The 24,973-nt window shown below is 44.0% G+C and overlaps 1 protein-coding gene across 2 annotated transcripts; it reads right to left on the reverse strand.

The window, feature by feature from the left end:
- Positions 1 to 1,114: 1,114 nt before the first annotated feature.
- Positions 1,115 to 24,973, reverse strand: FGFBP2 (fibroblast growth factor binding protein 2). Of its 2 annotated transcripts, XM_018571166.1 has the most exons (3): positions 24,305 to 24,973; positions 19,837 to 19,840; positions 6,686 to 6,696 (listed from the first exon to the last, which is right to left on the reverse strand). In XM_018571166.1, exon 1 carries the CDS (start codon positions 24,897 to 24,899, stop codon positions 24,312 to 24,314), a length of 588 nt encoding a protein of 195 aa, XP_018426668.1. In that variant the 5' UTR covers positions 24,900 to 24,973; the 3' UTR covers positions 6,686 to 6,696; positions 19,837 to 19,840; positions 24,305 to 24,311. The 2 variants fall into 2 exon arrangements, with proteins under 2 accessions (XP_018426667.1, XP_018426668.1); XM_018571165.1 differs by lacking the exons at positions 6,686 to 6,696; positions 19,837 to 19,840 and adding an exon at positions 1,115 to 1,192.

Genomic DNA, 24,973 nt, shown 5'->3' on the forward strand with positions numbered 1-24,973 from the left:
ATGTTGTTTGACCGGCTCGATTGTGATTGGTCGGGAAAGCCGGCTTCCCAGCCAGTCAGCATCGAACCGGACAAACAGCCGTCTCCTTGCTGATTGGCTGGAATGCCAGCTTTCCAGCCAATCAGCATGGAGCCGGCTTCCCGGCCAATCAGCATGCCAGGAGTTGAGTCATTAATTGCCGCCTCGCTTCCTGATTGGCCGCCTAGATGCTGAATGGTTGGGAAGCAGGCTTTCCCGGCCAATCACAATCAAGCCGGTCAAACAACGTGCATGTCATTACCCGCCAACTGGCTTCCTGAATGCCCAGGAAGCTGGCTCCATGCCAGCGGAAGCACCAGTATCTGTAGTCAGTATCGGCGACTACCAAAAGTAAAATATCAGTATTCGTACTTGATTCCGAAAAAACGGTATCGGTGCATCCCTACATGCAACTGTTTTCAGAGCTAACCTAAAGTCACATTCACACCTGTAGTTTAGGTGTGTTTAGGGATTCATGTGTCAGGAACTTGCAATTTTCTGCAGCAGGAACCCGCAACTGTCATCCATTTGAGTTAATGATCGGGTGACAGTGATCACATTTGAAAGTGGCACAGTCGATACATCCAGGGAGAGTGATTGATTCCTAACAGCAAGTAATGGTATCACGCTTGACTGCTTTCAAATGTGCCCGCCGATCATTAACTTGAACAGCTTGTAAACAGCAAATTTCTACATAGAAAAGAAAGAAATCTCCCCAGTGGGACAGACAGCAAGAAACCCAAACTGACAGATGTTTTAATCCTTCCCTATTCCATACTGGACACAAAAATGGCAATAGATACACCTTAACCAGGGGCAAGTGATATCTGCTGATGGATGAAGAATCCATTAAACTATTCTTCAAAGGACTGTACAGTGAGTACGTTGTAAACATAGATATTTTATTCATTAACATAATGCAAAAATAAAAGTACAAAAAAAAAATAACTGAATGCAATGAGATTGCTTTAAACCATGTTATACATATTATATATATACAATATTTGTTCGTGGCACACTGAAGTCTCCATATAATACAGTTCTTGTTCCATGCGTTTTGTAGATGTGGCTTTAGGGAAGAGCTCAGTAGATTTCTAAATAATGTCAAATCTATTTACAAGGAGAGTCCATTGGAAATCATCTGTGTGGAATTCCCCCATCTTCTTGGTGTCACCTGGAAGAATGAAAAATGGATTTTGTTGTTTTTTTTGTTAGTGTTCAATTTTCACACTGCTGATAGTACATGCATTTGTAAGGACGGCCGTAAATATTACACAGCAATTGCAATCTGACCAATTCTAGCATTGAATTTCTGGTGCTGACTGTAGCCATTGGTTGGAAGACTCCATACCAAACTGTCAGTTTTTAACTAGAGAATTGTATAAGATTTGGCGCATATACCCATCCCCTCCACATGGACCTCTACTTCAAGAGTTTTTATGCAGAGCTTTACTTTAGATCTCTTAGTTTATGTTAACACCTGTGCATGTGTTACAGTGCCCATACAGGTTTACACCCGTTAAGGTGGGGAGCGTTTGGAAAATCCATTTATTTAAATGGGCCCCCCATTATGTAACTACAACACATGATAGCGTGTTTGTAGTGTGACTTCATGTGCATTCGCTGAAAGCAGAGGTTTGAATGGTGGCTTGAAGTAGAATACCTGGTGATCCTGCAGTTAAGATCCTTTCCTGATATGAAGAGACCACTACCCAACAGTTGTGCTCTTGGGTTATCATCTACAGGTGAAACTCGAATAATTAGAATATCGTGCAAAGTTAATTTATTTCACTAATGCAACTTAAAAGGTGAAACTAATATATGAGATAGACTCATTACATGCAAAGCAAGATAATTCAAGCCATGATTTGTCATAATTGTGATGATTATGGCTTACAGCTCATGAAAACCCCAAGAACCCCAAACCCACAACCTCAAAAAAGTAGATTATTACATACAATCAATAAAACAAGGATTGTACATAGAACAATATCGGACCTCTGAAAAGTACAAGCATGCACTTGGTTTGGGCCCCTTTTGCAGCACTTACTGCAATTACTTTTGCACGATATTCTAATTATTCGAGTTTCACCTGTATATACGGATGTCCTGCTGCACACCTTACTGGATATCCCAAAGATAAACAAGCTGGGTGCTCAAAGTGACCGCGGATGGCGCCGCTTGCAACAGAATTGGTAAAACATTTTGTGTGCTGGTGGCATTTTTACCAACTTGTGTTATCACATGCACCCTGGTGGGGAATGCAAGCAGCAGTGTTAACACATCACATTTATCAAAACCGAAGCAGACAGAATCTGGAGCAGCTGTGGATAATAACCAATCAGCTTCTCTCTCTCATTTACAAAGCTTAAATGAACAAACTGAAGAGAGAAGCTGATTAGTTACTATGGTATCTGTCTGCTCCAGTTTTGATCAATTCCCCCCATAGTCCATTGTTGTCTCTGCAAGGAAACTGGTCCAGAACAATGATACGCATTAGAGTGTGTGCATGTACACATGAAGTGGCTGAAAGAGGACAGAGCAGATTAGCAGGACTGAAATGCAAAAAAACACAAAATTATGAAAATCCTGAAAAAAGTACTTAACCGCTTGAAGACCAGGTGTTTACACCCCCTTCCTGACCAGGCCATTTTTTTGTATTCAGAGCTGCAGTACTTTGATATTTATTCCGTCATGCAACGCTGTACTGAAATTAATTTTATACCATTTTTTGGGGACAGATAGAGCTTTCTTTTGGTGGTATTTAATCACCACTGGGGGTTTTATTTTTTACTATATTTAGGAAAAGTTACTGAAAATTTAGAAAAAAATACGTTTTTTTTTTAACATTATGTTAGGAAACAATTACTATTACCCAATTTTGTGGTAAAATATAAAAGATGGGGTCACATCGGGTAAATAGACACCAAACAAGCTTAAAAAAGCTTAAAAATTGCGTGCACGCGCGAAATAGCAAAAAACTACCATACCCAAAATTGACCATTAAAAGCTTTTACAGATCATCGGTTTAGTGTTATCAGTGATTGATGGCCCTAAAATGATTGCTCTCACTGCGACGTTCGCGGCGATATGTAACATGTGCAGCGTAATGGGCGCAATGGTTGTTTTCGCAGGTATGGGCACCTGACGCATGTTTGCATGTGTGTATGTATGGGTGGGGACTTTTTTTAAAAAAATGTTTTTTTTTTAATTCTTTTTTATGTGTAACTTTACATTATTTTTTTTGGCCACTTTAATTTTTCTTCCTATTTTTTTTTGCTTCATCCTTCGGCTCTTTAGTGAATAATCCTGTAAATGTCATCTAGTCAAGGTTTGAATCTACTTAAACATTCCAACATTGTATTTGTTTAATTCAGTGTGTACTATATAAAACAAATTTGAATCAATGTAAACGTTTTGCTTTATAATCGGTTCAAAATTGTTTTATAATGAGGTAAACCACAATGTTGATGTCACGTGAGATATTTACATAAGCTCAAATCAAATCTATATTGTATAAAATATTATACAAAAATACATATTATATAAAATGTCTCTTGACCCTTCTAGGAGGCTTGACGTGAATATGGGTTTGTTGTGCCAGCATAAATAAATTACCCTCAAAGAGACCCTGTCACCAAATAAGAATATCGCTAGTAAAGCCACATAGAATCAAGTATTTTAAATGCTGGCATTATTTTCCTTTCCATTAATGATTTTTGTATTCAATTGCAATATGCCGTTAAGCTAGCTAGAAAATGTGACTACTCCAGGAAGAGTCAGTTCCCCAGCGTAGTTCCCTCCTTCCTTGCACATAGTTACAAAGTTACATAGTTAATAAAAAAAAAAGAAAAGAAACCTAAAACAGAACACAATGTCCACAATTACCCACCATTGATCCAGAGGAAGGCAAAAAAAAACCCTATAAAGCATGGTTCAATTTTCTCCAACAGGGGAAAGAAAAAATTTTCTTGATTCCATAAGGCAATCAGATATTCCCTGGATCAACAATCTCTGATGCTTAATATACCTCTAAGAACTCAATATCCAGTAATATTCTGTGTATTTAGGAATGCATCCAGATTTTTTTTTAAAACAGTTAACCGAGCTAGCTAGAGTTAGCTCCTGGGGGAGTCTTTTCCACATTTTCACAGCTCTAACTGTGAAGAATTCTTTCCATATGCAAAGGTTAAACCTCTTTTTCTCCAGACACAAATAGTGCCCCCTTGTCATTTGCAGTGACCTTAAAGTGAATAATTTGGCACCAAGGTCACTATATGGACTATTTATGTATTTATGCATGGTGATCATGTCCCCCTTAGTCACCTGGATGTGTCTAATTACTAATCTCTGCACTGCCCCTCTCCTCACCTCTCTACATAACCTTTTACGTAGCAGCCGGGGAAGGAATGAAGGGGAATGTCATAAAGTGTAATTTAAGGGGCAGCTCTGGAGTCTGCTGCGGCTGCTGACATGACATCCAAGATGGTGGCACCCAGCAGACGTCTTAGAACTTTTGTATGTCTACACAAGGGAGGATTTACAAGTAAATAACATGTATAAATACACACAAGATTTTTGTTGACGTGGCAACATAATCTCTTTAAGGTAAGTTGGCGTTGTTAAGCAGACACAAACAAAGTAGAAATCACTTTTAATTCCTGCTGACATTGTAGAGTTACAAGCAGGAAAAAAAATCAATAATTTTGCCAACAACTTTTTTGTCAACAATATCTCTATGAAATAGGGATGCACCGATACTGTTTTTTCAGTATCAAGTACAAGTACCGATATATTTGTCTTTCAGTACTCACCGATAACGAGTACTGATACCGGTACTTCCCTAGCATGGAGCAAGTCCATATAGTGACCTTGGTGCCCTGCTGGGCTAGGAGTCAATTGCATGCTCCATGTTTCTCCCTCTGAACAGAATCTCCCTCTGAACGGAAGTACCGGTATCGGGGGTAAGTATCACAGCATTTGGGCTAGTATCAGTATCGGTGCATCCCTACTATCAAATATAGGTAGTTTCAAAAAGGCTATGGTCACAACAAATGTGTCAGCTATTATAAACATTTAACATTATTCATTTTACTGTTAGGCTCTGACGGTGGGAAGGTAGTACATGGCCACTGGGAGGTGTGTTGTGGTGCCTTTCAAATGAATGGCAACACAAAGCACCCAGCACATGGTACTGCTTGCTATGTACACTGTGCCATGGTGTGTGCTAGCTGTATGGTATCTTGCGTTTAGTGCAGTGCTCTAGGTGTGAACAGGTCCTAATTCTATCCAGTTTATTTCATAACTGACACTCCTCTTCCATACTACACAACCAGACAGGAAAGAGCCCATTTTTCTGATTAAGCCCCTGCAATTTCCATTGTTACCTCTCTACCTCCAGTCTACTCATCAGACAATCACCAAGAATCATCAGCTTAATCCAATCAGAATGTCAAGAAGCTGAATAGAAAAAAGCTGAGTGGCCTTTCTGGGTTCAAATCTGGGTACAAATCCTTTGGCTAATAAATTAGTGTACATATACAGTCATGTGAAAAAGAAAGTACGCCCTCTTTGAATTCTATGGTTTTAAGTATCAAGACATAATAAAACTCATCCGATCCTTAGCAGGTGTTAAAATTAGGTCAATACAACCTCACAAGAAAAACAACACGTGACATATTACACCGTGCCATTATTTATTTTTCAAACATAAAGCCAAAAATGGAGAAACCATGTGTGAAACACTAAGTACACCCTTACTGTTTCTATAGGCATTAAAAGGCTAAGTAGCAGCCCGGTGCTGCTAATCAGGAATTTACAGCCATTAGGCTCCTGGAAATGCAGGACCATGACTCAACAACCCTGTTCAGCTGTAGTTTTGCACAGGCAGATAAAGTGGTCAGAGTGATCTAGGATTACTACGCCTCCATTTGTAAAGTCTCCTATGCATGTTTCACCCACCAAAAGTCTAGTTGTGTTAGGCTGTTAGGCTCAAATTAAAAAGGTCTATACTTTTGTGTTGGTGCCAATGCCTCTTCAGGCTATACAAACAAAGTCAGAATACTCCCCCTCATCTTTCTGCATGTTAGACAGCAGATTTGGAAGCAACTGGTCATAGTGGAAGAGAAAATAAGTTTTGTGAGTTCCCTTGTAATTTATTATTTATTAATTTTTTATAGTCTTGCACTGGCACTCAAGTGAAGAGAAGGGTTTTAATAGTGCCTAGTGTAGTAATATGTTTCCTAAAAGCCTTGCTATGTTTTGTTTTACTTTACCTTTTGTGTTATGTCTTGCAAAAGCAGTTTTTCTGCTGAGGAGACTCCAGAGTCATTTGTCAAGGGTGGGTACATAAAGGCCTGTCTGTTCTGTCAGCTGGCCAACCCCTCTTGAACAAGGAGATTCCTTGTTCCAGAATTGTCTTTTTGTAGCTTAAAGGAGGTCCTTTGCCTATCCTTCCTCTGGGGAGTGGAGGTGGCTGTTGGGAAGGCTGTGTGCCTGTTTTTAATGCCTCAGGGCTGGAGTACAGGCCTAGAGGATACTGCCTCTCTGTTTAAGAAGGCAGGCTGTATGGGCTGAAGAAGATTTTGTGAGAGTCATCCCTGAAAAAGTGTTACACCCAAACCATTAGTTATGTGGCTGATGTGCAGCGGAAGAAGTTCTTTCTTATTCTTCTGGATGCTGAGATTTTCACAGTGACTGTTCAAGTTCAAGTAAAGCACTAAAAATTAGAAGAAGTGTAGACATTCCTCCTTCAAGGGCAAGTGACTGTAATCTTTCAATCAAATGTGTAGTTCAATGTCAAAAATCTTACACAATTGCAAGACTGAGCACGGCAACAAGACACAGGGTGGCTTTACTGCACCAACAAGGTCTCTCACAGGCTGAAGTTTTAGGGAAGATTGGTACTTGTAGATGTGCTATGTAAGCTCTTCTGCAGAACCACAAATAAACAGACAATGTGGAGGGCCTAAAATGCAGTAGTTGGTCATGGTAGCTGCAGCAGATAAAAAAACAAGTCTTTATGAAGGTCTTGCAGCTAAAAAGCTGTACCTCTGATCAGAGGCGTACCTAGTGACCTTTTTAAAAAAAAATTATTTTTTAAAACAAATTTTAGACAAGAATTTTAGACAAGAATGTCTTTCATGTCCACAGCTCCCCATTATCTCCCCCTTCACTTCCCCAGCTTTCCGCTCCCGGACCCTATGTCACCTTCATAGTTCCAGCTCCCTATATCTCCCCCTTTGTGTCCGCAGCAGCTCTCAGCAGCAGTTCTGCGTGATGAGGGGGCGGGGATAACACCGCTCCCACTCAATGGCTGCTGCGCCGGCTGGATCATACTTCACGCTGCGCCCGGAACAAGGTGAGGGGAGCAGCGTGAAGCGTGTAGGGCCCATGACAGGAGGAAGAGGTCCCGGGACTGACATTAGCAGTTATCGGGATAATAAATATCCTGGTAATCAGCAGTTACCAGGGGCCCCTTCCTCCTGTCCTAGGCCCCCTCCAAGTGGCGGAACTCCAGAGCCCGGTTGCGGCGGTGACCCTGGTAGTTCTGCCACTGCCTCTGATATGGAAACAAGGCCAAGCAAGAAAAAAAACAGCAGAAAATTGTGGTACATAGTCTGGACTGATAAGTTCAAATTTGAAATATTTGGCTGTAGCAGAAAGCAATTTATTTACCAAAGGCCAGGAAGGCAGTACGAGAATGAGTGTCTGCAGGCAACAGAGAAGCATTGAGAAGATTCCTTTCAGTTTGGGGCTGCATATCTACACATGGGGGTCTATTCACTAAGCTGCCGAAGGATCTAGCCGTAGCTTCGGCCGATCCTTCGGTTAGCGTCGGCCCCAGGACCCCTTTGGTTCAGTAGAACCGAAGGGGTGCTGTACGGGCTATTCACTATAACCCGTACAGCTCCCGAAACGTGGCCGAGCGGCTAAGTCGAGCCGAACGCATATGCATTGGCTCGGCTGAGCCGCGCTGAAAGCCAAAGCTGGCCGAGTGGTGATGTTACGGCTGGCTCCGGCCACTTGCAGAGAGATCAGCGTCCCTGGTTACCTGCTAACTCTCCCTGGCGCCCTGGGAGTCTCCTGCTCCCGGCCGCCAAGGCGAGAAACACTGCTGTTTCTTTTTTTTCTTTATTCTGACACGGAGCCGTGTCAGAATAGAAAAAAACCCAAAACATTTTGGCCCATTGGAATGCATTACTCAGCGGGATTCGGCTATTCACTCACTGCTGTTCGGCATCTATAAGAATAGGCCGAACAGCAGTGATTAGCCTGCCGGAGGTTCGGCTCAGCCGATCCAGATGTTGGATCGGCTGAGTCGAACTCCTTCTGCACTTCCGGTCGGCCGAACATGCTGAGCATATTTGGCCGACCCGAAGCCACGCGAAGCAAGACGATGTACGGCTGATTTCAGTCGATATACGGCTGAAATCAGCCGTACCAGCCTGAAGTGAAAAGCCGAACAGTGTTCGGCTCACTTCACTTGGGGTCGGTTGTTCACTTGGCTGCCCTCGGCAGCTTAGTGAATAGACCCAATGGAGTTGGGGATTTGGACAGAATTAATGGTTTCCTCAAAGTACAGGCAACTACTTGTGCATCAAGCAATACCATAAGGGAGGTGTCTGATTGGTCTTAAATTCATTCTGCAGCAGAACAATGAACACATTATACGAAATCATAAAGAACTATCAGCAGAAGAATGAGTCCTGGAAGAGATAGTATGGCTTCCACAAAGCCCTCATCTTAACATCACTAAGTCTGTCTGAGATAACATGAAGAGAAGCAACTGAGAGCACCTAAATCCAAAGAAGAAATGTGATTAGTTCTCTAAGATGTTTGGAACAACCTGCTTGCTGAGCTTCTTCAAAAACTGTGTGCATGTATACCTAGGAGAATTGATGATGTTTTACAAGGTAAAAGGGAGAACACACCAAATATTGTTTAGAATTATTTTTTTTCTGTTAATGTACTTTATAAGTTGTTCATTGATAAGCATCCTAACTTTACAAAAAATGTTTGCAAATGGCTTTATCTTTTGCAAAGTACTATATATATATTAGGCATGCATCGAAATTTCAGCCCCGAAACATATCGGCCGAAAATGGTACTTTTGGCTAGATGCCGAAAGTACTATATTTCGGCCGAAATTGTGGTGCATCCCTGGTCCCCTCTGACACAAAGCAGCATCCAACGGGGAGAAGAAAAATAGGCAGAGCGGGGCGGGGAGAAGAGCAATGTGAGTAGTGGGGTGTCACAGGAGGCCGAGCTCTCCTCCTGCACCGCCCCACTCGGCCTCCTGTGACAGGATGAGAGTGGTGTGGGGGAGGAGACAGCTGTGAGCTGTCACAGGATGCCAAGCCTCTGGTGTGGGGAAGGAGGCAGCTGTCAAAAGAGAAAGAGCTTAGCCCAGCAAGTTAGGATGGAGATTGTTTACAAGCAATCAACGATCAGCTGATCGCTGACTGCTTGTAAATAATTGAGGACATACGGTAGTATGTTTACTGAGTCCCCAATTATGAATGAACAGGAAGTTCTAAACATACGGTCTGCACAGACTATAAATGAACAGGAACACTCAGTATACAGGCTTCCTGTTCTTTTAAAACAGGGGCTGCAGAAAAAGAGATTGAGGACTCTGTGTCCTCAAGCTCTTTTTCTATTTTAAAAGGGAAGAACCCGGACATTTCTTCAGAGCCCCCGATAGTAAAGTAAAAAAATGTTTACTATATAATAAAATATTAATAACAAAATATAAAATATTACAAGTTGGAAGGCTAACAGGTTAGCCTGAATTTGTGGGAGGAGTCTGCGCCTCCTTACCCCACTTAAGCAGCATCACATTGCCCACATCTTTTCATGCGTGTCACCATACATTTACGTGGACGCACGGTCCGGTGCGTTGCCTGACATTTGCATTGTTACACTACGGAGGCACTGGGGATAATTGTTGTTACATGTATTTAGTTCCTCAGGCTCAGTCATACATCATACGTTCGTTCGATACATACTGACGTGTAGTTAGGGGGGGTGGGTTGCACTGTCACTAGGGTGGCCACAGGCATTTCTTGGGTTCACGATACGGCACGTTGCCGCATACCGGGCTAACGGTTCACGTTCCAGTAGTGTTCCCCACCACGGGGGGTACGGCACTCACTGTTGCTCATTTGGTCTGTCACTGATTTCGCTCCGGTCACACCAGTGTCATTGCTGTTCTTGTTTTTCAGTGCTTACGGCAACCATGTCGCACGTTTCGGAGAGCGAGGAGTTCGTGTCTCTACCCCCGACGACTGCCAGGGGTTCCGTACAGGGTAGTCCTCCGTCTCTTCTGGCATTGACGATTCCGAAATTGGTTTTGGAGCTGCAGAAGAGGGGCGTTCCTTTCTCGGCCACGGCCAGGAAGGCGGAATTGTTCAAACTGTTGTTCCCCCCTGCTACCGCTAGCATCTGTTCCGAGCGCATGTCGGATCGGACGCTGGCAACTTCTTTGATTCAGCTTCACGCAGCGCTGAATGGGTTTTGCCACCTCGTTGCACGAGTTGCAGCAGAGGACGGGAAATCTGGAGAAGCTGGTCACCCCGGTTCCGGCGGCAGCGGCAACGCAGGTCCCTACGGGCACGGACGCGGTCATTCCTAGCACATCCGGCACACGGGGTGACGTGCACGCAGGTACGATGGTTTATCCCCCTAATATTACGCCGGCGCACTTTGTGCCGGCTAACCTTAAAAAAGACATTCTCGAGGGCAAGGATGTGAACCTCGCGCCGCTGCTCGTAGCCACGCAGGACATCACGGATAACAAGTCCTTCGCTTGCGGGGATGTTTCTGTCATACTGAAGGCCAGGGATCCTCGGTTAAACCGCAAGCTGTCTGTGGCCGAGTTTGTTTTGGCCTTCGGTTTGTACAGGGATGTGGTGTGCTCTGCGAGCCCTGCTCGTAGAGAGGAGTTAGACATGTATTTGTACTTGGTGGTGGATCTGGGGCACAGGTACGGGGGTTTTGCCTTCTACGATTACCACAGGGCTTTTTCGGCGAAGGCCGCCGCTGGCCTGGCGCAGTTCCAGTTCGTGTCCAACTGGGGTAGGATAGACACAGAGCTCTTTTGTAGGCACGATCTGTCAGTCGTCCGCGCACACGGCTAGCTGGTGCCCCACCCCGGCGTTGGCCGACACGACCGCGGTTCTTAGACCGTCGGGGTTGTTACCTAACCCGCCCGGCGGCACCTCCGCGCAGTATGACAAGCTGGGTCGGCCGATCCAGTGTATGGGGAAAGCCCAGATTTGCAACAATTTTAATTACAAGTCCTGTAATTATCCGCAGTGTCGACTGTTGCACATTTGTTCGGGCTGCTTTAGTGCGCATCCCAAGGTCAATTGCACGGTACGCAGCGCGCAGCCTTCGTTACTAAGCAGGGTGAATGTGGTGGCCCTGGCGGAGTATTTAAGGGCCTATCCTAACCCCGCGTTGATGGAGTTCCTGATTGACGGGTTCACTTCGGGGTTCCACACGGGGCTGATCGCTCTCCCGCAAACGTCGCACGAGTGTCCCAATTTGATGTCTGCTGCCGCGGACCCGGGTAGGGTGTATTCTTTATTGGGCGACGAGCTGGAGAAGGGTTTTGTCATCAGCCCGTTCTCCGAATCCCCGTTTACTTCGTGGAGGGTCAACCCCATTGGGCTGGTTTGTGGCAAGTTCTCCAATAAATATCGTTTGATTTATGACTTGTCAGCTCCGCATTCTTTGCATATTCCGAGTTTGAATTAGTTGATTCCATCGGAGGAATTTTCCCTCAAATATTCCTCGGTTGATCAGGTGATACAGTACATCATCCTATCGGATGCGTTTAAACTGCTGCCCATCAAACAGTCGTTATGGCAATGGCACGGGATTAAATGGAGGGATCGATATTATTTTGCTGTCAAGCTGACCTTCGGGTCAAAGAGTAGCCCGTGGTTGTTTGACACGTTCGCACAAGCCCTCCACTGGATTTTGGAACATCAGGTAGGTTGTCAAAGGGTTTTGCACTATCTGGATGACTTTCTGCTGATAGAATCTCCGGACAGGGTGCCACGTCAACAAGGGTAGGTCTAAAGCGCTGGTAATCATGCCTTTCATGCGTAGGTTAACCTGGCTTTCTCTGCAGCACAAGTTCAATATTTCCTGTTCGTACATTCCTGGTATGTGCAATCAGGCAGCGGACGCGTTGTCTAGATTAAAAATCCACGCTTTCTTCCAACAGAGACCAGACGCAGACGCAGTGTCTACTCCCGTGCCAGCCTTCCATCTACTGATGTTGGACTGAGGGGACACCAGGTGAACGCAACGCGACTCATCAGTGACTCCCTGTCGGTTAATACCCGCAAAGCGTACGGTACTGCGTGGAAGGCTTTCAGGTTTTTTCAGGTCCTATATGCTACGCAGTATCCGGGTAGCTTGGCGTATATCCTGGCATTTATTTCATATTGCCACACGGATCTAAAACTTGCATATAATACCGTCAGGTTGTACCTCGCAGGTGTGCAACATTTCTTGTCTCTATCATACCCCGACAGGCCGAGTTTATTCGCAGCCCACCCGGTCAAAGCTATCCTTAAAGGGTTACAGAAAGCTGGGAGGCAGGTGACTCTCACGCTCTTGCCCATAACCGGTCACCTGTTCCGAGCAATGTCGGGCATGTTAGATAACTCACCTTTTGGTATTCTGCAGAGCCTAGTATTAAAAGCTGCAATTTATCTAGCTTTTTACGGGTTTCTGCGACCGGGAGAATTCACTTGCTCCTGCGCCAGTGCCGCAGGGATCTGCAAAGAGCAGCTGGTCAGGTTCCCGGGTCATTTCGTGTTGACGCTGGCAAGGAGCAAAACGAATCAGGTAGGTGCACCTACCGAGATAAAGTTGTTCCCTTCCGACAATCTTTGGTGCCCCGTGATGGTGCTGGACAGTCTCATGTCCAGGTTAGCCCAGAAGGGGGCGGGCAGTCCTTTGTTGCCTTTTCCCAGTACTCCAATATCCACAAGTCAGTTCATCATCCACGTTAGGTTGCTACTTAGCCAGGTAGGGGTTAATCCCAAGCAGTACTCCGGTCATTCCTTCCGCATAGGGGCAGCGTCAGCTGCGTCTCGCCAGGGAGTCCCCGCTCACATAATCAAGCGTTTAGGACGTTGGAATTCTTCGTGCTTTAACAGGTACATACCAGACCCATAGGCGGAGTTGGCAGATGCTTTTACCAAGTTGGCAGCATAATGTAGTTTGGGGTAATATTCTTACTAGAGTTGGTTTTTGCCCCCTCATTGGCATTACTGTCCGCCCGGACCATGGCACACTTCAGGTCCTATCAGCCATAGTCATATGTCAAGTGAAGTGGACTCCTTACACAAGTTGGAAGGCTAACAGGTTAGCCTGAATTTGTGGGAGGAGTCTGCGCCTCCTTACCCCACTTAAGCAGCGCCGATATGTCTGCTGGGGACGGGAGGTCTTCCGAGCAACCCCCCCACCCATCCCTGGGGTTCTTCAGTCAGGAGTTCACCTCATTTCACACTATCAGAGTATGCCCCCTTATTGGCATTACTGTCCGCCCGGACCATGGCACACTTCAGGTCCTATCAGCCATAGTCATATGTCAAGTGAAGTGGACTCCTCACACAAATATTTTTAAAAAGTTTAGAAAAAATAATAAAAAATACCAACATTCACCAGAACAGAACAAAAGTTATTAAACCAAGCCATACCTGTAAAAGATAAACAATCACCATAAAATGTGCAACTGCAGCTATTTTGAAAATCCAGGGTACTGCATTCTATTCACAACAAGCTAGTGCAGCGTATGGATGTAGTATTTTTATACCCTTCCCTACAGCCTTTTTGTGATTCTGTAGGGAGCAGAGGGTTCTAGTCTAAGCGGTCTGTGCGTGCCTTTTAGTGTTCTCTAAACATGTATTTTCTCAGTCACTTGCTGTTTGATTTGGCTCCAGCAGGGTATGCTGGAGAGATGGAATTCTGTTTAATGGAGGTTTAGTGACCCAGCCAATCAGCAAGTTTGGGGGGCCTGTTGAGCTGGCTGGGAAGATAGTAAAGTGAAACTACACCCAATATTCACCTACCCTACCCAAGCTTCCTCAATGGCACTGACAGCTTCTCCCCAGCTTCTTCCAGTTCGGGGCCTTTAGCCATCTTAACTGGCTTGGCTGGGATGACGTTATTCCTGCACATGCTCACATTAGGTCATTCATCCTGGCACTAAAGTGTGCTGAGAATGTACACAGAAGTTAATTTATCCCAGCCCCGAAGTGTGCGAAGAATGTACACTGATCTGCATATGTGCAGCTCAGTATAAATTCTAAAGCATTTTGTGAGGAGGAAAGCAAGAAGCCTTTATTGCAGAAAACATGTAGTATGTCTCTTCTGCAATAAAAATCCTTTCTGATCACAAGTTTTTACATTCAGGATTAAGTTCAGCTTTAAATATTGAATACACTTCTTGGCACATGGTCATTCCTCCTGGTCTTCTGCCTGGTGAGGATGCCATTGTGAAAACTATTCTTCTCCGAGGCCTTTGGACCTAGAGATTGGATTGTTGCAGGAATCTCCCCTCCTTGGGAAGAAATCCTATGTGCAGGTTTCATGTCATGTCCTGTTCTGGCTTAGGGGAAGCAAGCTGCAATGGTCCCCCACATATGGAGATGTGGCGAGTACCTGGTTGTGCTGAAAGTATGTACAAGAACCTTTCCATGCTGTCCTGCCTTTGTTACATAGTTACATAGTATTTGAGGTTGAATAAAGACATTAGTCCATCAAGTCCAACCTATTAGGATCTCATTCTAGGAGTACCCGTACCCCTGTATATTACGGTCCCTTAAGAAATCGTCCAAAAGTTTCTTGAACAATTCCACATTATTTGCTGAAATCACCGCCTGTAAACATAAAGATTGAGATACCAGTATAACCTCAATTGCCAAGGAGTCTTGTTCGATGCTTAAAGGGTTTCTAAACCCTCCGGTTTTTTTGCATATATCTACAGCTAGCAAGCAGTAGATATATGCAAAAAGTAAAAAAAAAACGCTTTAAAAGCAGTTTAAACTTACCCCTGTCTTCGCCTCGCGCTCCTGACGGCGTGGCTACGGCACCATTCACTTCAATGGCCCGCTAATGGCCAGTGCGTTCTGGCCGTAATTGGGTCGGAACGCACTACAAGTGGTGTGAACGAGCTCTTAGAGCCATAGGATGAAGCAGATCTCTGCTTCATCCGCTTCTTTGGGGTCCCTAGGTGACATTAGGGGTATGAAAGACCCCTGATGTCTCCATTAAGAGGACCTGTCACGTTATATTTGCTATTACATATGTGGCTTTTTAGCCCTCTATGTGATAGCAATAAAGCTGAGTGTGAAAATAAAAAATTGTAAAAATGAAAGTAACATAAAAAAATTAAAAATGCAAATGTTTTTAAGGTTCCCCGCTCCCCATGTGCACGCACATACAACACAAACAGGCGTCAGATGCGCCTACATGCAAAAACAAAAATTGCGCCACACATGTTATGTATCGTCACGAACGTCGCAGTGAGAGCAATAATTCTTGGCCCATCAATCACTAATAGCACTAAACTGATGAGCCGTGAAAGCATTCAAAGCGTCGCCTATGGGAAATTTGTGTTATTGTAGTTTTTTGCGGTTTCCCCGGCGTGACCCTGTCTTTTATATTTTACCAAAAAATTGGCCATTATATTCTGTTTCTGTGCACTAAATTTCATCCTAAAAATACTTGTTTTAACATGTGATAAACAAATGTGATAAACATTTGCGCAAATACCGTGCAACATAGAAAAATTACAACTACAACTACAACTAAAATTACAACTACAATTACAATTCTGCAGGGCCTCTGCTTTCAGAAAATATATCATTGTTTGGGGGGTCTGAAGCTTTTATCTAGCCAAAAATTCTGTTTTTATCATGTGTGCGCAACTGTAAGAAATTGCTCCGGGCAGCAAGTGGTTAATGAGTGTATAAATATTTGAATATGTGTGTTTCCTTATGTTACCTAAGCAGTGATGATTTGTAAACCCGAGTGCCCGAACTGCAACGCAATTCTAAAGTTATTTTTAGTGTTGGCAATTTGAGATAAATAAATTGATTTTACGTCACAGTTTGGGCACTCGGGTTCAAAAACATTCGCCATCACTATCCTAGTCTGACAGCGACGCAGATGAGTGGCCAGAGGTAGCGGGGCATCACGTCACTTCTGGCCAATCCGGCGGCAGAGGAGGCCAGGCAGCAGGAGCAGGTAAGAAGAGCTGGGAGGAAAATGCAGCCCCAACCAGCCCACCTGAGACCCCTGCAGAACCCACCATAGAGAGTCTCAGATGGGCTGTGCAGCATTTATGGTGTACTCTGCAGGGTCACTTTCAGGTGGGCTGTGAGGGGTCTCAGGTGGGTCCTGTGTCCAGCACGTTACTAAGGCCAGAGTCCAGCACATTACTAAGCCCTGCATCCAGCGCACTACGAAGCCCTGCGTCCAGCGCACTACGAAGCCCTGCGTCCAGCGCACTACGAAGCACTGCGTCCAGCGCGTTACTAAGCCCTGTGTCTAAGCGTGTTACTAAGCCCAGAACCCGGCGCGTAACTAAGCCCGGAGCCTGGCGCGCTACTAAGCCCAGAGCCCGGTGCCCTACTACGCCCAGAGCCCGGCGTGCTACTAAGCCCAGAGCCCAGCACACTAGTAAACCTAGAGCCCGGTGTGCTACTAAGCCCAGAACCCGGCGCGCTACTAAACCCAGAGCCCGGTGCATAACTAAGCCCAGAGTCTGGCGCGCTACTAAGTCCAGAGCCTGGCGCGCTACTAAGCCCAGAGCCCGGCGTGCTACTAAGCCCAGAGCCTGGCGTGCAACTAAGCCCAGAGCCTGGCGTGCTACTAAACCCAGAGCCTGGCGTGCTACTAAGCCCAGAACCCGGCGTGCTACTAAGCCCAGAACCCGGCGCGCTACTAAGCCCAGAACCCGGCGCGCTACTAAGCCCAGAGCTTGGTGCGCTACTAAGCCAAGAGCCCTGCACGATACGCAGCCCAGAGCCCGGCGCGCTACGCAGCCCAGAGTCCGGCGCGCTACGAAGCCCAGAGCCCGGCGTGCTACTAAGCCCAGAGCCTGGCGTGCTACTAAACCCAGAGACTGGCGTGCTACTAAGCCCAGAACCCGGCGTGCTACTAAGCCCAGAACCCGGCGCGCTACTAAGCCCAGAACCCGGCGCGCTACTAAGCCCAGAGCTTGGTGCGCTACTAAGCCCTGCACGCTACGCAGCCCAAAGCCCGGCGCGCTACGCAGCCCAGAGTCCGGCGCGCTACGAAGCTCAGTTTCCAATTCATATACTGTTTTGCCGTATAAATGTATTGCTGGGATTTGTATGCATACATCAGAGCAGATAAAATAACCACATTTTTCATCCAATCCATCTAGGATTTATAAAACAACTAAATAAAACATATCTAACAAAAAACAATGCAGCAATGTAACTCTAGTTTTACTGTGTTCCTTAAAGTGGAACCCCCCTTACTCTACAGCCAATGCTATTTAAATGTAAATGGCTAATGGCTTTCCTTATGTAAAAAGTGGCAAAAATTACAGTTGGGGGTTTGTTTGTTAGGAAATTATAGGAAGCTAGCTGTACATTGAAAAATACTTCTAGCAATTATTTTATAGTCCCTGTCCCAACATTTAAATGGAAGTGTTCTACTTTCCTAATGAAAATTAATGTAGAGGGTCAATTTAGGACTGATGTCTTATAGTGGCCCTGGGAGAAAGCTGAGATATAAATAGATGTTATGAGCTGTCGCTAAAAATAGATAATATGAGTTGTGGCTTTTATGTCTGTTAGATGTTAAAGGCCTCATATACAGCACCTGACTCATAATAATGCAACATCACCCTAAGTTAAGAACTGCAGGTAACCACCTACCTAATCTGTATGGCACATTTTTCCTGTTAGATTTAAAGCAGTACTCCACACCCATTTCTGTTGCATCTACATCTGCCTCTGGTGCAGGGTGGAGAACTATCCTCCTCTCTTATTTCCTCCCCCATCCCTACCCATTGCGGACATCCAAATGTTCATTTAAGGGCATTTACACAGGCACACTGTCTGTCAGCAGATGCCCAATCTCCCACAAGAACACTGACTGCCTTAGACATGCCCTGTGGGTTTCAGGGGGATGCCAATCACTACTGCTGTGTCTTATGTAGTGAATACAACTTCCATAGAGCTAGTTTCATCTGGATGAGAAAGTTACTGCAAAGCCTGTCCCCTGTGCACACTGAATCCTTGGACTCTCACAGTATACTGTATGCTGTTTTGTTGCTATTTACTGTATATGTGAATGCAGTTTTGTTTCTCAGTGAGTAGGACTGACATTCTGTGTTCCTAACTGTAGAAGTGAAAATATGTGCTGTATTGTTCACTACACAAGCAGTATGGAGTATAGAAGGGGAGCTCAGACTACTGTCTTTTGCTGTGCAGCATGATCTGGAATCCAAACACATGTAACACAAAACATCTAGTTTTCTACTATTCACCTTTAAACAAAGTTGTTTTGGTTCAGTTTTATTTTTAAAGTGTATACACTTTAAAACTGATACAATTTTAACCATCTGTATACAATTTTTATTTTACAAAAATAATACTTTGTGTACCTAGACATCAGACTGTGTAACATCTACGTGTTTTTAGACAGTCTTTCTTTTACTTCATATGGCCCCATCTAAATAGTGGGGTAGGTGGATCAAATCTCTGACTGACTATCTCAGTCATATGTGTAAATCAGAGCTTGAGCTATTAAGCTCTGTAGACAACAATCTTTTTTAATAAAGCAGTTTAGATTGGCCTGCTGAATATGTAAAATGGTGCCTAGCACTACACTTGCTTGATATGCACAATAAATATATAATTTTTAGTCCTGGATTTCATAAACTAAGAAAATATGTACACAAATACTATGCATTGTTTTTAAATGCTGTGGAATTACCTTCTATGAAATTAACTAAAGAGGCTGCGGGGATAAGGGATAAAGCCTATTTCAATTTTGTTTGATTTGTTACCAATAAATAAACAAGCTTGTGACTGAACCCTATCTTAATCAGTATGGTTGGAATTAAATTATCAAATATGATAAATAAATCTAAATGTAAAAATAATATATAAGCCTAGGATATGTTGGGGATTTGTTTGCATCCTGGGCTTGGAGTGTGACTTCTATCCTTGGCTCTCTGTGGAGATGTTCTGGGTTTGGGAAAACATTCACACCTTACAAAGACCAGGACAGGTGAATAACCCCTCTGTTTGTACAGCTTCAGGCTCTTTAAAGACACAGACAAGTCTTAAGTTGCCCATACACTTTACGAATATCGGCTGATTTTTGTTTGCTAACACGTTTTCGTCTGATATTCGTAAGGCTAATGGGGAGTCTACAACCGCAAACACTGTACAATCGTACGACATTCATCTTTCCAGCAGGCTAGAAAACTTTGGTCAATCGTACGATTTTCGCAAGGTTGGTGGCGTTTCCGTACGTCAAAATTCGTACGATTAACACTGCTCATGCGCAAACGAAAATCCGTGCGGTCGATTAACGAAATTCGTCCAGGTGATTTCTGCTAAAGACCGCTAATTGAACTGTGCGATGGTCGGGGCAGGATGGGACCGCGGTACGAAAATCGCACTGTTCATTCATCGTACAAAAATTTTAATCTGATGATTGCAGGGTGTATGGGCACCTTTAGTCCTGTGCGTCAGTCATGGTTGACAGGTATTAAAGGAGAACTATGAGGTGAGTGCTTTTCACTCACCTCATAGTTCTAGCCGACCTGTGACAATGAGACTGTCACAGGTAGGCTCAGTAGATCGGGAGGTGAGCGAACACATACAGGTGTTCGCTCACTTCTCGATCCTGTCACTACTCTCTGCCGTGACAGGGAGGGGCTGGATTCCCCCCTCCCCAATCCGCAAGCGCTTACTGGCGGATCGGATGGGGGAGGGGGCGGGTACAGCTGGCTCTGCCTCTAGATAGGCAGAGCCAGCTGTCAGTCACACAGCTGGGCGGATCCCGGCATAATTGTCGGGATCAGCTTCAGCTGCGGCGCCTCAGTATACCGCGAGCAGTAGCTCACGGTATACTGCGGCGGTCTCAGTATATAGTGAGCTGTAGCTCACGGTATACCGAGCCTAGGGTGATGGGAGGACACTAGTTTGTGGCCTCCCGTTACCCTAAGGAGAACTATGGGGAAAAGCCTTAACCCCATAGTTCTCCTTTAAAAGACAGTAAGCCTAAAGCTCTGTTCATGGCCTCTGTAGGAGTCTCCCTCCTCCCAAATCTGACTGTGGCTGGTAGGGTATATCATGACTCAACATGAATTCCTATTGAAGGACAGAGTTTGCCCCAGAGTCTTGGAGCTCTAGTAGATAATATGAACTTCTGCAGTGTCAATGCAATACCAGGCTCGTTTCCAGATCTGTACATAATGGCTAACAAGGCAGCTTTGGAGAGAGCATTAGAGAGATTCCAGGTGAGCAGCACTGTTGTATGTGTCAGCACTGTGACGAAGCGCATATACACTGAGTGGCCAGATTATTATGACCACCCCATCAGTACTTTGTTGGGCCACGAGATGACTCCACCAGATGACTTTGTTGGGCCGCCTCGTTACTCCACGAGATGTTGAAAGGTGATGCGAGGAATCTGACACTGCACTGTTGCCCTTCTGTTGTCTTGTACCAGTCTTGCCACTCTCCGTTCTGCCCTAACACTGACTAGTCGCTGACGGCCACAATTCGCACGTTCAGACCCAGATTTTCGGCTGACAGTCCAATCTTTAAACACTTTAACAACAGCTGCTCTTGAACATTTAACAAATTCTGCTGTTTTGCTGATACTCGCTCCATGGCTCAGAGCGCCAACAATCATCCCACGTTCAAAGGCTGTTAAATCGCATTGTTTATCCATATCTTCAGAAAAAAATCACTTCTACTGTCGTGGTAAACAACCTGCTTCCCTATTTATAATGGTCTGGCCCTCTAGCAACTTCAGCGCAAAATTATAACTAATTTGCCTACAAACGTCAGGTGGTCATAATAATCTGGCCACTCAGTGTATATTACCCAGCAACAAATTTCAGGTTTCTCCATGCCACATTGGTGATCATTGTTTACAATGCTTAAGTATCTATTAAAGCCACATAGAAGTGCTGCACATTGAAAAGTTTATCTTTAAGGATAAGTGCACTTTAAATCAGAAAAAAACTAATCTCATTGTGGACAAAAGTGCCAGAAATCATGAAAAAAAACACATACTTTACTGATGACTTATTGAAAGGATTTGACTGCTTGGACTAACCAGAGCAGCTGCAGCATTGTGATCAAATTCTCTGCTCAGAGCCCAGCACATGTGCTGAGGAACTTTGTTGTACCAGTACCTCCGCCAGTGCATCATTGACCTCTCACTGTATTTCATAATACTTTGTGCAGTGAATGCAGTGCTCATGTCATGTAGCCTATCATTTAACTAATTTATTTCAAACTCAAGTCCACCACCTTCAACTCAGATGTATTGCCCACTCCCTTCTGCAGACCAAATTATCTCCTCACCATTTCTTCAGCTCAGATTCACCGCCCAGCACATGTCCACCACACACTGTTCCCTGCCTGCCAAACCACCTTCATTCAAGTGACAAGGTCAAACTGACACACCTTCACACAGCCTTTTTCTGTGCAAGCAAAGACCTGCATCACTATGAACTAGGGCTGTGCTGAAGATCATACCTGCCCAACACTTGACAATCAGTGCCCGGAGCCACATCTGCAGCTGAGTATTTTGCCTACTCACCACCTGTCACTGTCAACTGTGGTCATGCCGTCTAGCTGCTCAACAGAACCACATCAGCATATGCTGTCACTTTGCCTGTTGCTTGCTAGAGCTCTCTTCTGCTCACTCAAGGTAGGCAGGCAGGGAGAACTTTAGCAGGCTGCAATTAAGGAGTTTATGGGCCACATGCTTGACTTAGCCCTTTTAACTACTGAATACATTACTACAGAAAACATTTGGAACCTTATAGTGCAAGAACAACAAAAATCACAGAGACATTTCTGTGTGAGAAATGTGAGAAAAGTACATAGGAAAATGGAGGACTTTCTGTACCACTTATGAAAACATTGACCCATCATCATTTTTTTTATAGCTGTTGGTCTACTTTTGCCAGGAAAAAATCAATCTGTAATTGGCAGAGGAAGGGAGGGGGCTCAAAAGGGACTGCTGGCTTTATTTCTTAAAAACTTGAGAACCTGTCTAAAAATGTCTTTCTTTTAATATGTAGAAATAAGAAAACAATAATACTATATCAAGAATGATAAGACAAATGCAAATAAGTCAATATAAATGATGCTACAAATGAGTAGTTGCTCAACAGGTGAACCAAATGTTAAAGAACTATGCATATTTATTTTTGCATTTCAACTGACCAAACAAGTCCAATGCAATCGTACTGTAGTACAAATAACTGCAGTTTACATGTTTCTAACTACCAAACCTATGTAGAAGAATTCCAATAATCTAAAAGCTGGGTGGGCACAGACACCAATTTATTGGGGGGTATATGTGATCTGTTAATTTGTCTATTAGCAGCCTTCACGGAGACCAAATTGCTCATGCTTTATATTTAAGCTCTGTTCACAACTGGGAGCACATGTGACATTGCACACGAACCTGCATCACATATTGCAATGTCAGATGCGATGCGGTGCCATTATTTCTAATGGTACCCCAATGTACCTAGCCATGTGCGTACCTAGCCATGTGCGTTGTATCACATCACATTACATGCAATGTGGTACAAAGCAATAAAGAGTGTTAATGGGCTGCCCTACCACAACGCACTCTGCAGCTTCTCTGCGATGTTGCAGTAGTTTACAAATCTGGGTGCTTCCATGTTTACATAAAACGTTGTTTACACTGGAGGGTTGTTTTCATGATTGCTGGACTTTCTGCAATTTCACTGCTGCAAAAACCTCAGATTGCCAGTCCCCATGAATGTAGATAACCTATTTAAAGCTTAACTAGTAAGAAGCTTTAAATTGTTATTTAATTATAATATTGATACTATACATTTTTACAGTGCCGTGTTTGTCAGTGATGTGTACATATGGTAACAGAGGTGTAGCAATTGCTGTTTTAGTGCAGATAACATTGTGGTGACAGCAGATACCAATATGGTGTGAATGAAGGTTTCTAAAAAAGATTCATAGATTAGGAAGCTGTATTAGAAGGATTGGAAGGCTGAGGAATAGAGAATGGTGCTCAAATGGAGGACCAGCACAAAAGCAGAGACAAGGGAGGAAAAATGCACATACAGTATGAGCAAAGGAAACGTTTTGGATAAATATACTGTATACCTAGAGACTAAAGATGTAAATTAAAGGAGGTGCCAGATTAGGGGAGGTTTTTACATTCAAACATGTAATTTAATCATGGCTAATCATGGGCCTGCCAAATTATGCAATGATTTAAAGTCTATGTATAGGCAAAACTTTGCTTTTTAATTTTTGAAAGAATAAGGAATGGAAATCTACCTTGTATACAATTTTCACTAGAATTGGTGTCCATATTGGAAGATTCCCTTGCTCTTCCTGTTCTGATCAAAACTGTAAAATGTTGGTCTTTCAATCATTGCTTGTTTCTATGACAAAGGTCACCAGGACAAATCGAGGGAGAACACAGACAAGAATATGAACTTGATATGGGTTTTAATCCTTCTCTATACATACACTTTAGATTGACCTCCTTTCGGACCACCATATCTCATTGTCTTCTGCAAGATTTATCTTGTGTTGTTACTTTCATCTGGAACTCCCTTCACTGTTCCATTAGACTCTACACCAACATTTCAACTTTGCATATTACCACTACCCATGAGTTCTCATATTCCTTGTAACTTTACATATATTCTTTTAACCCTCTCTGACTTTGCATACATAATTATAACCCAATCTGATTTAATATACTGTAAATCATGACTGCATCAAAGCTTTATCATGCTGTATCACCCCCTAACATAGTAGACCCTAATATTTTAAAAGTAGGACCCCTTTATTTATTGTATCACGTTATGCACTGTACGTTACTCATTATTGTAATGACTGCATGTTTACCTAATAATAACAATGACAAATGTAACATGTTCATAAATCAGAATCAATAACAACAGTCAATTTTACACACATTTAGTTCTAAAAATGAAAAAAATGGGTTAGTTTCAGATTACCTGTAGATTATAAGAAAATCTCAATAATATAGGAGCAGAATGTCTGGAAAAACCAGGTGCAATGGTCCTTTGCAATCTTCACAGCTTTCGGGTTTGGTTCATCTTCTGGTTGTTTGTTCTTTGGAGGCTCTGGTTTCTTGGTGGTAGCTGGTCTTTTGGTGGTGGGTTTTTTTGTTGGTGGAGGCTTCTTCTCTGGCTTGGAGGTGTCAGCTTGTTGGTTGGTACTGGGGTCAACTTGCCTAAACTGAGAAGGAGTAGGTGCCCTTGGGCACATGCTGTGCTTAAACACTTGAGGCTCACATGGATTACCGGTCTTCTTAAGATCCTGGCTAAGCTGTTCCCAGAATCTTCGTGGATCTTGGTTGTATGCCCGGCAGAAGGACGGTTTACTAGCAAACTCACACAAATAGCTCTTCCCCTGATTTTTACATTCAATTTTTACTCTCATCTCAGTTGTGCCACTGGTGCTCATAATACACGCATCCCTGTTTTTGGTCTGAAATGGAATCTTCACTTCAGTGCCAGGCTTCTGTGCCAAGGTTCCCACCCAGAAAACTGCCATGGTTATAATGACTGTGCCAGACCTCATGGCCATTAAGTTAGATGAAGTTCTCTTGCCTCTCCTGTTTTATAGCTAAACCAGTGCTAAGACTGAGGAGCTGTGCTTCG

This window comes from Nanorana parkeri, unplaced genomic scaffold, assembly GCF_000935625.1.
Source record: "Nanorana parkeri isolate BGI_ZX_2015 unplaced genomic scaffold, ASM93562v1 scaffold1690, whole genome shotgun sequence".
Lineage (NCBI taxonomy): Eukaryota > Metazoa > Chordata > Amphibia > Anura > Dicroglossidae > Nanorana > Nanorana parkeri.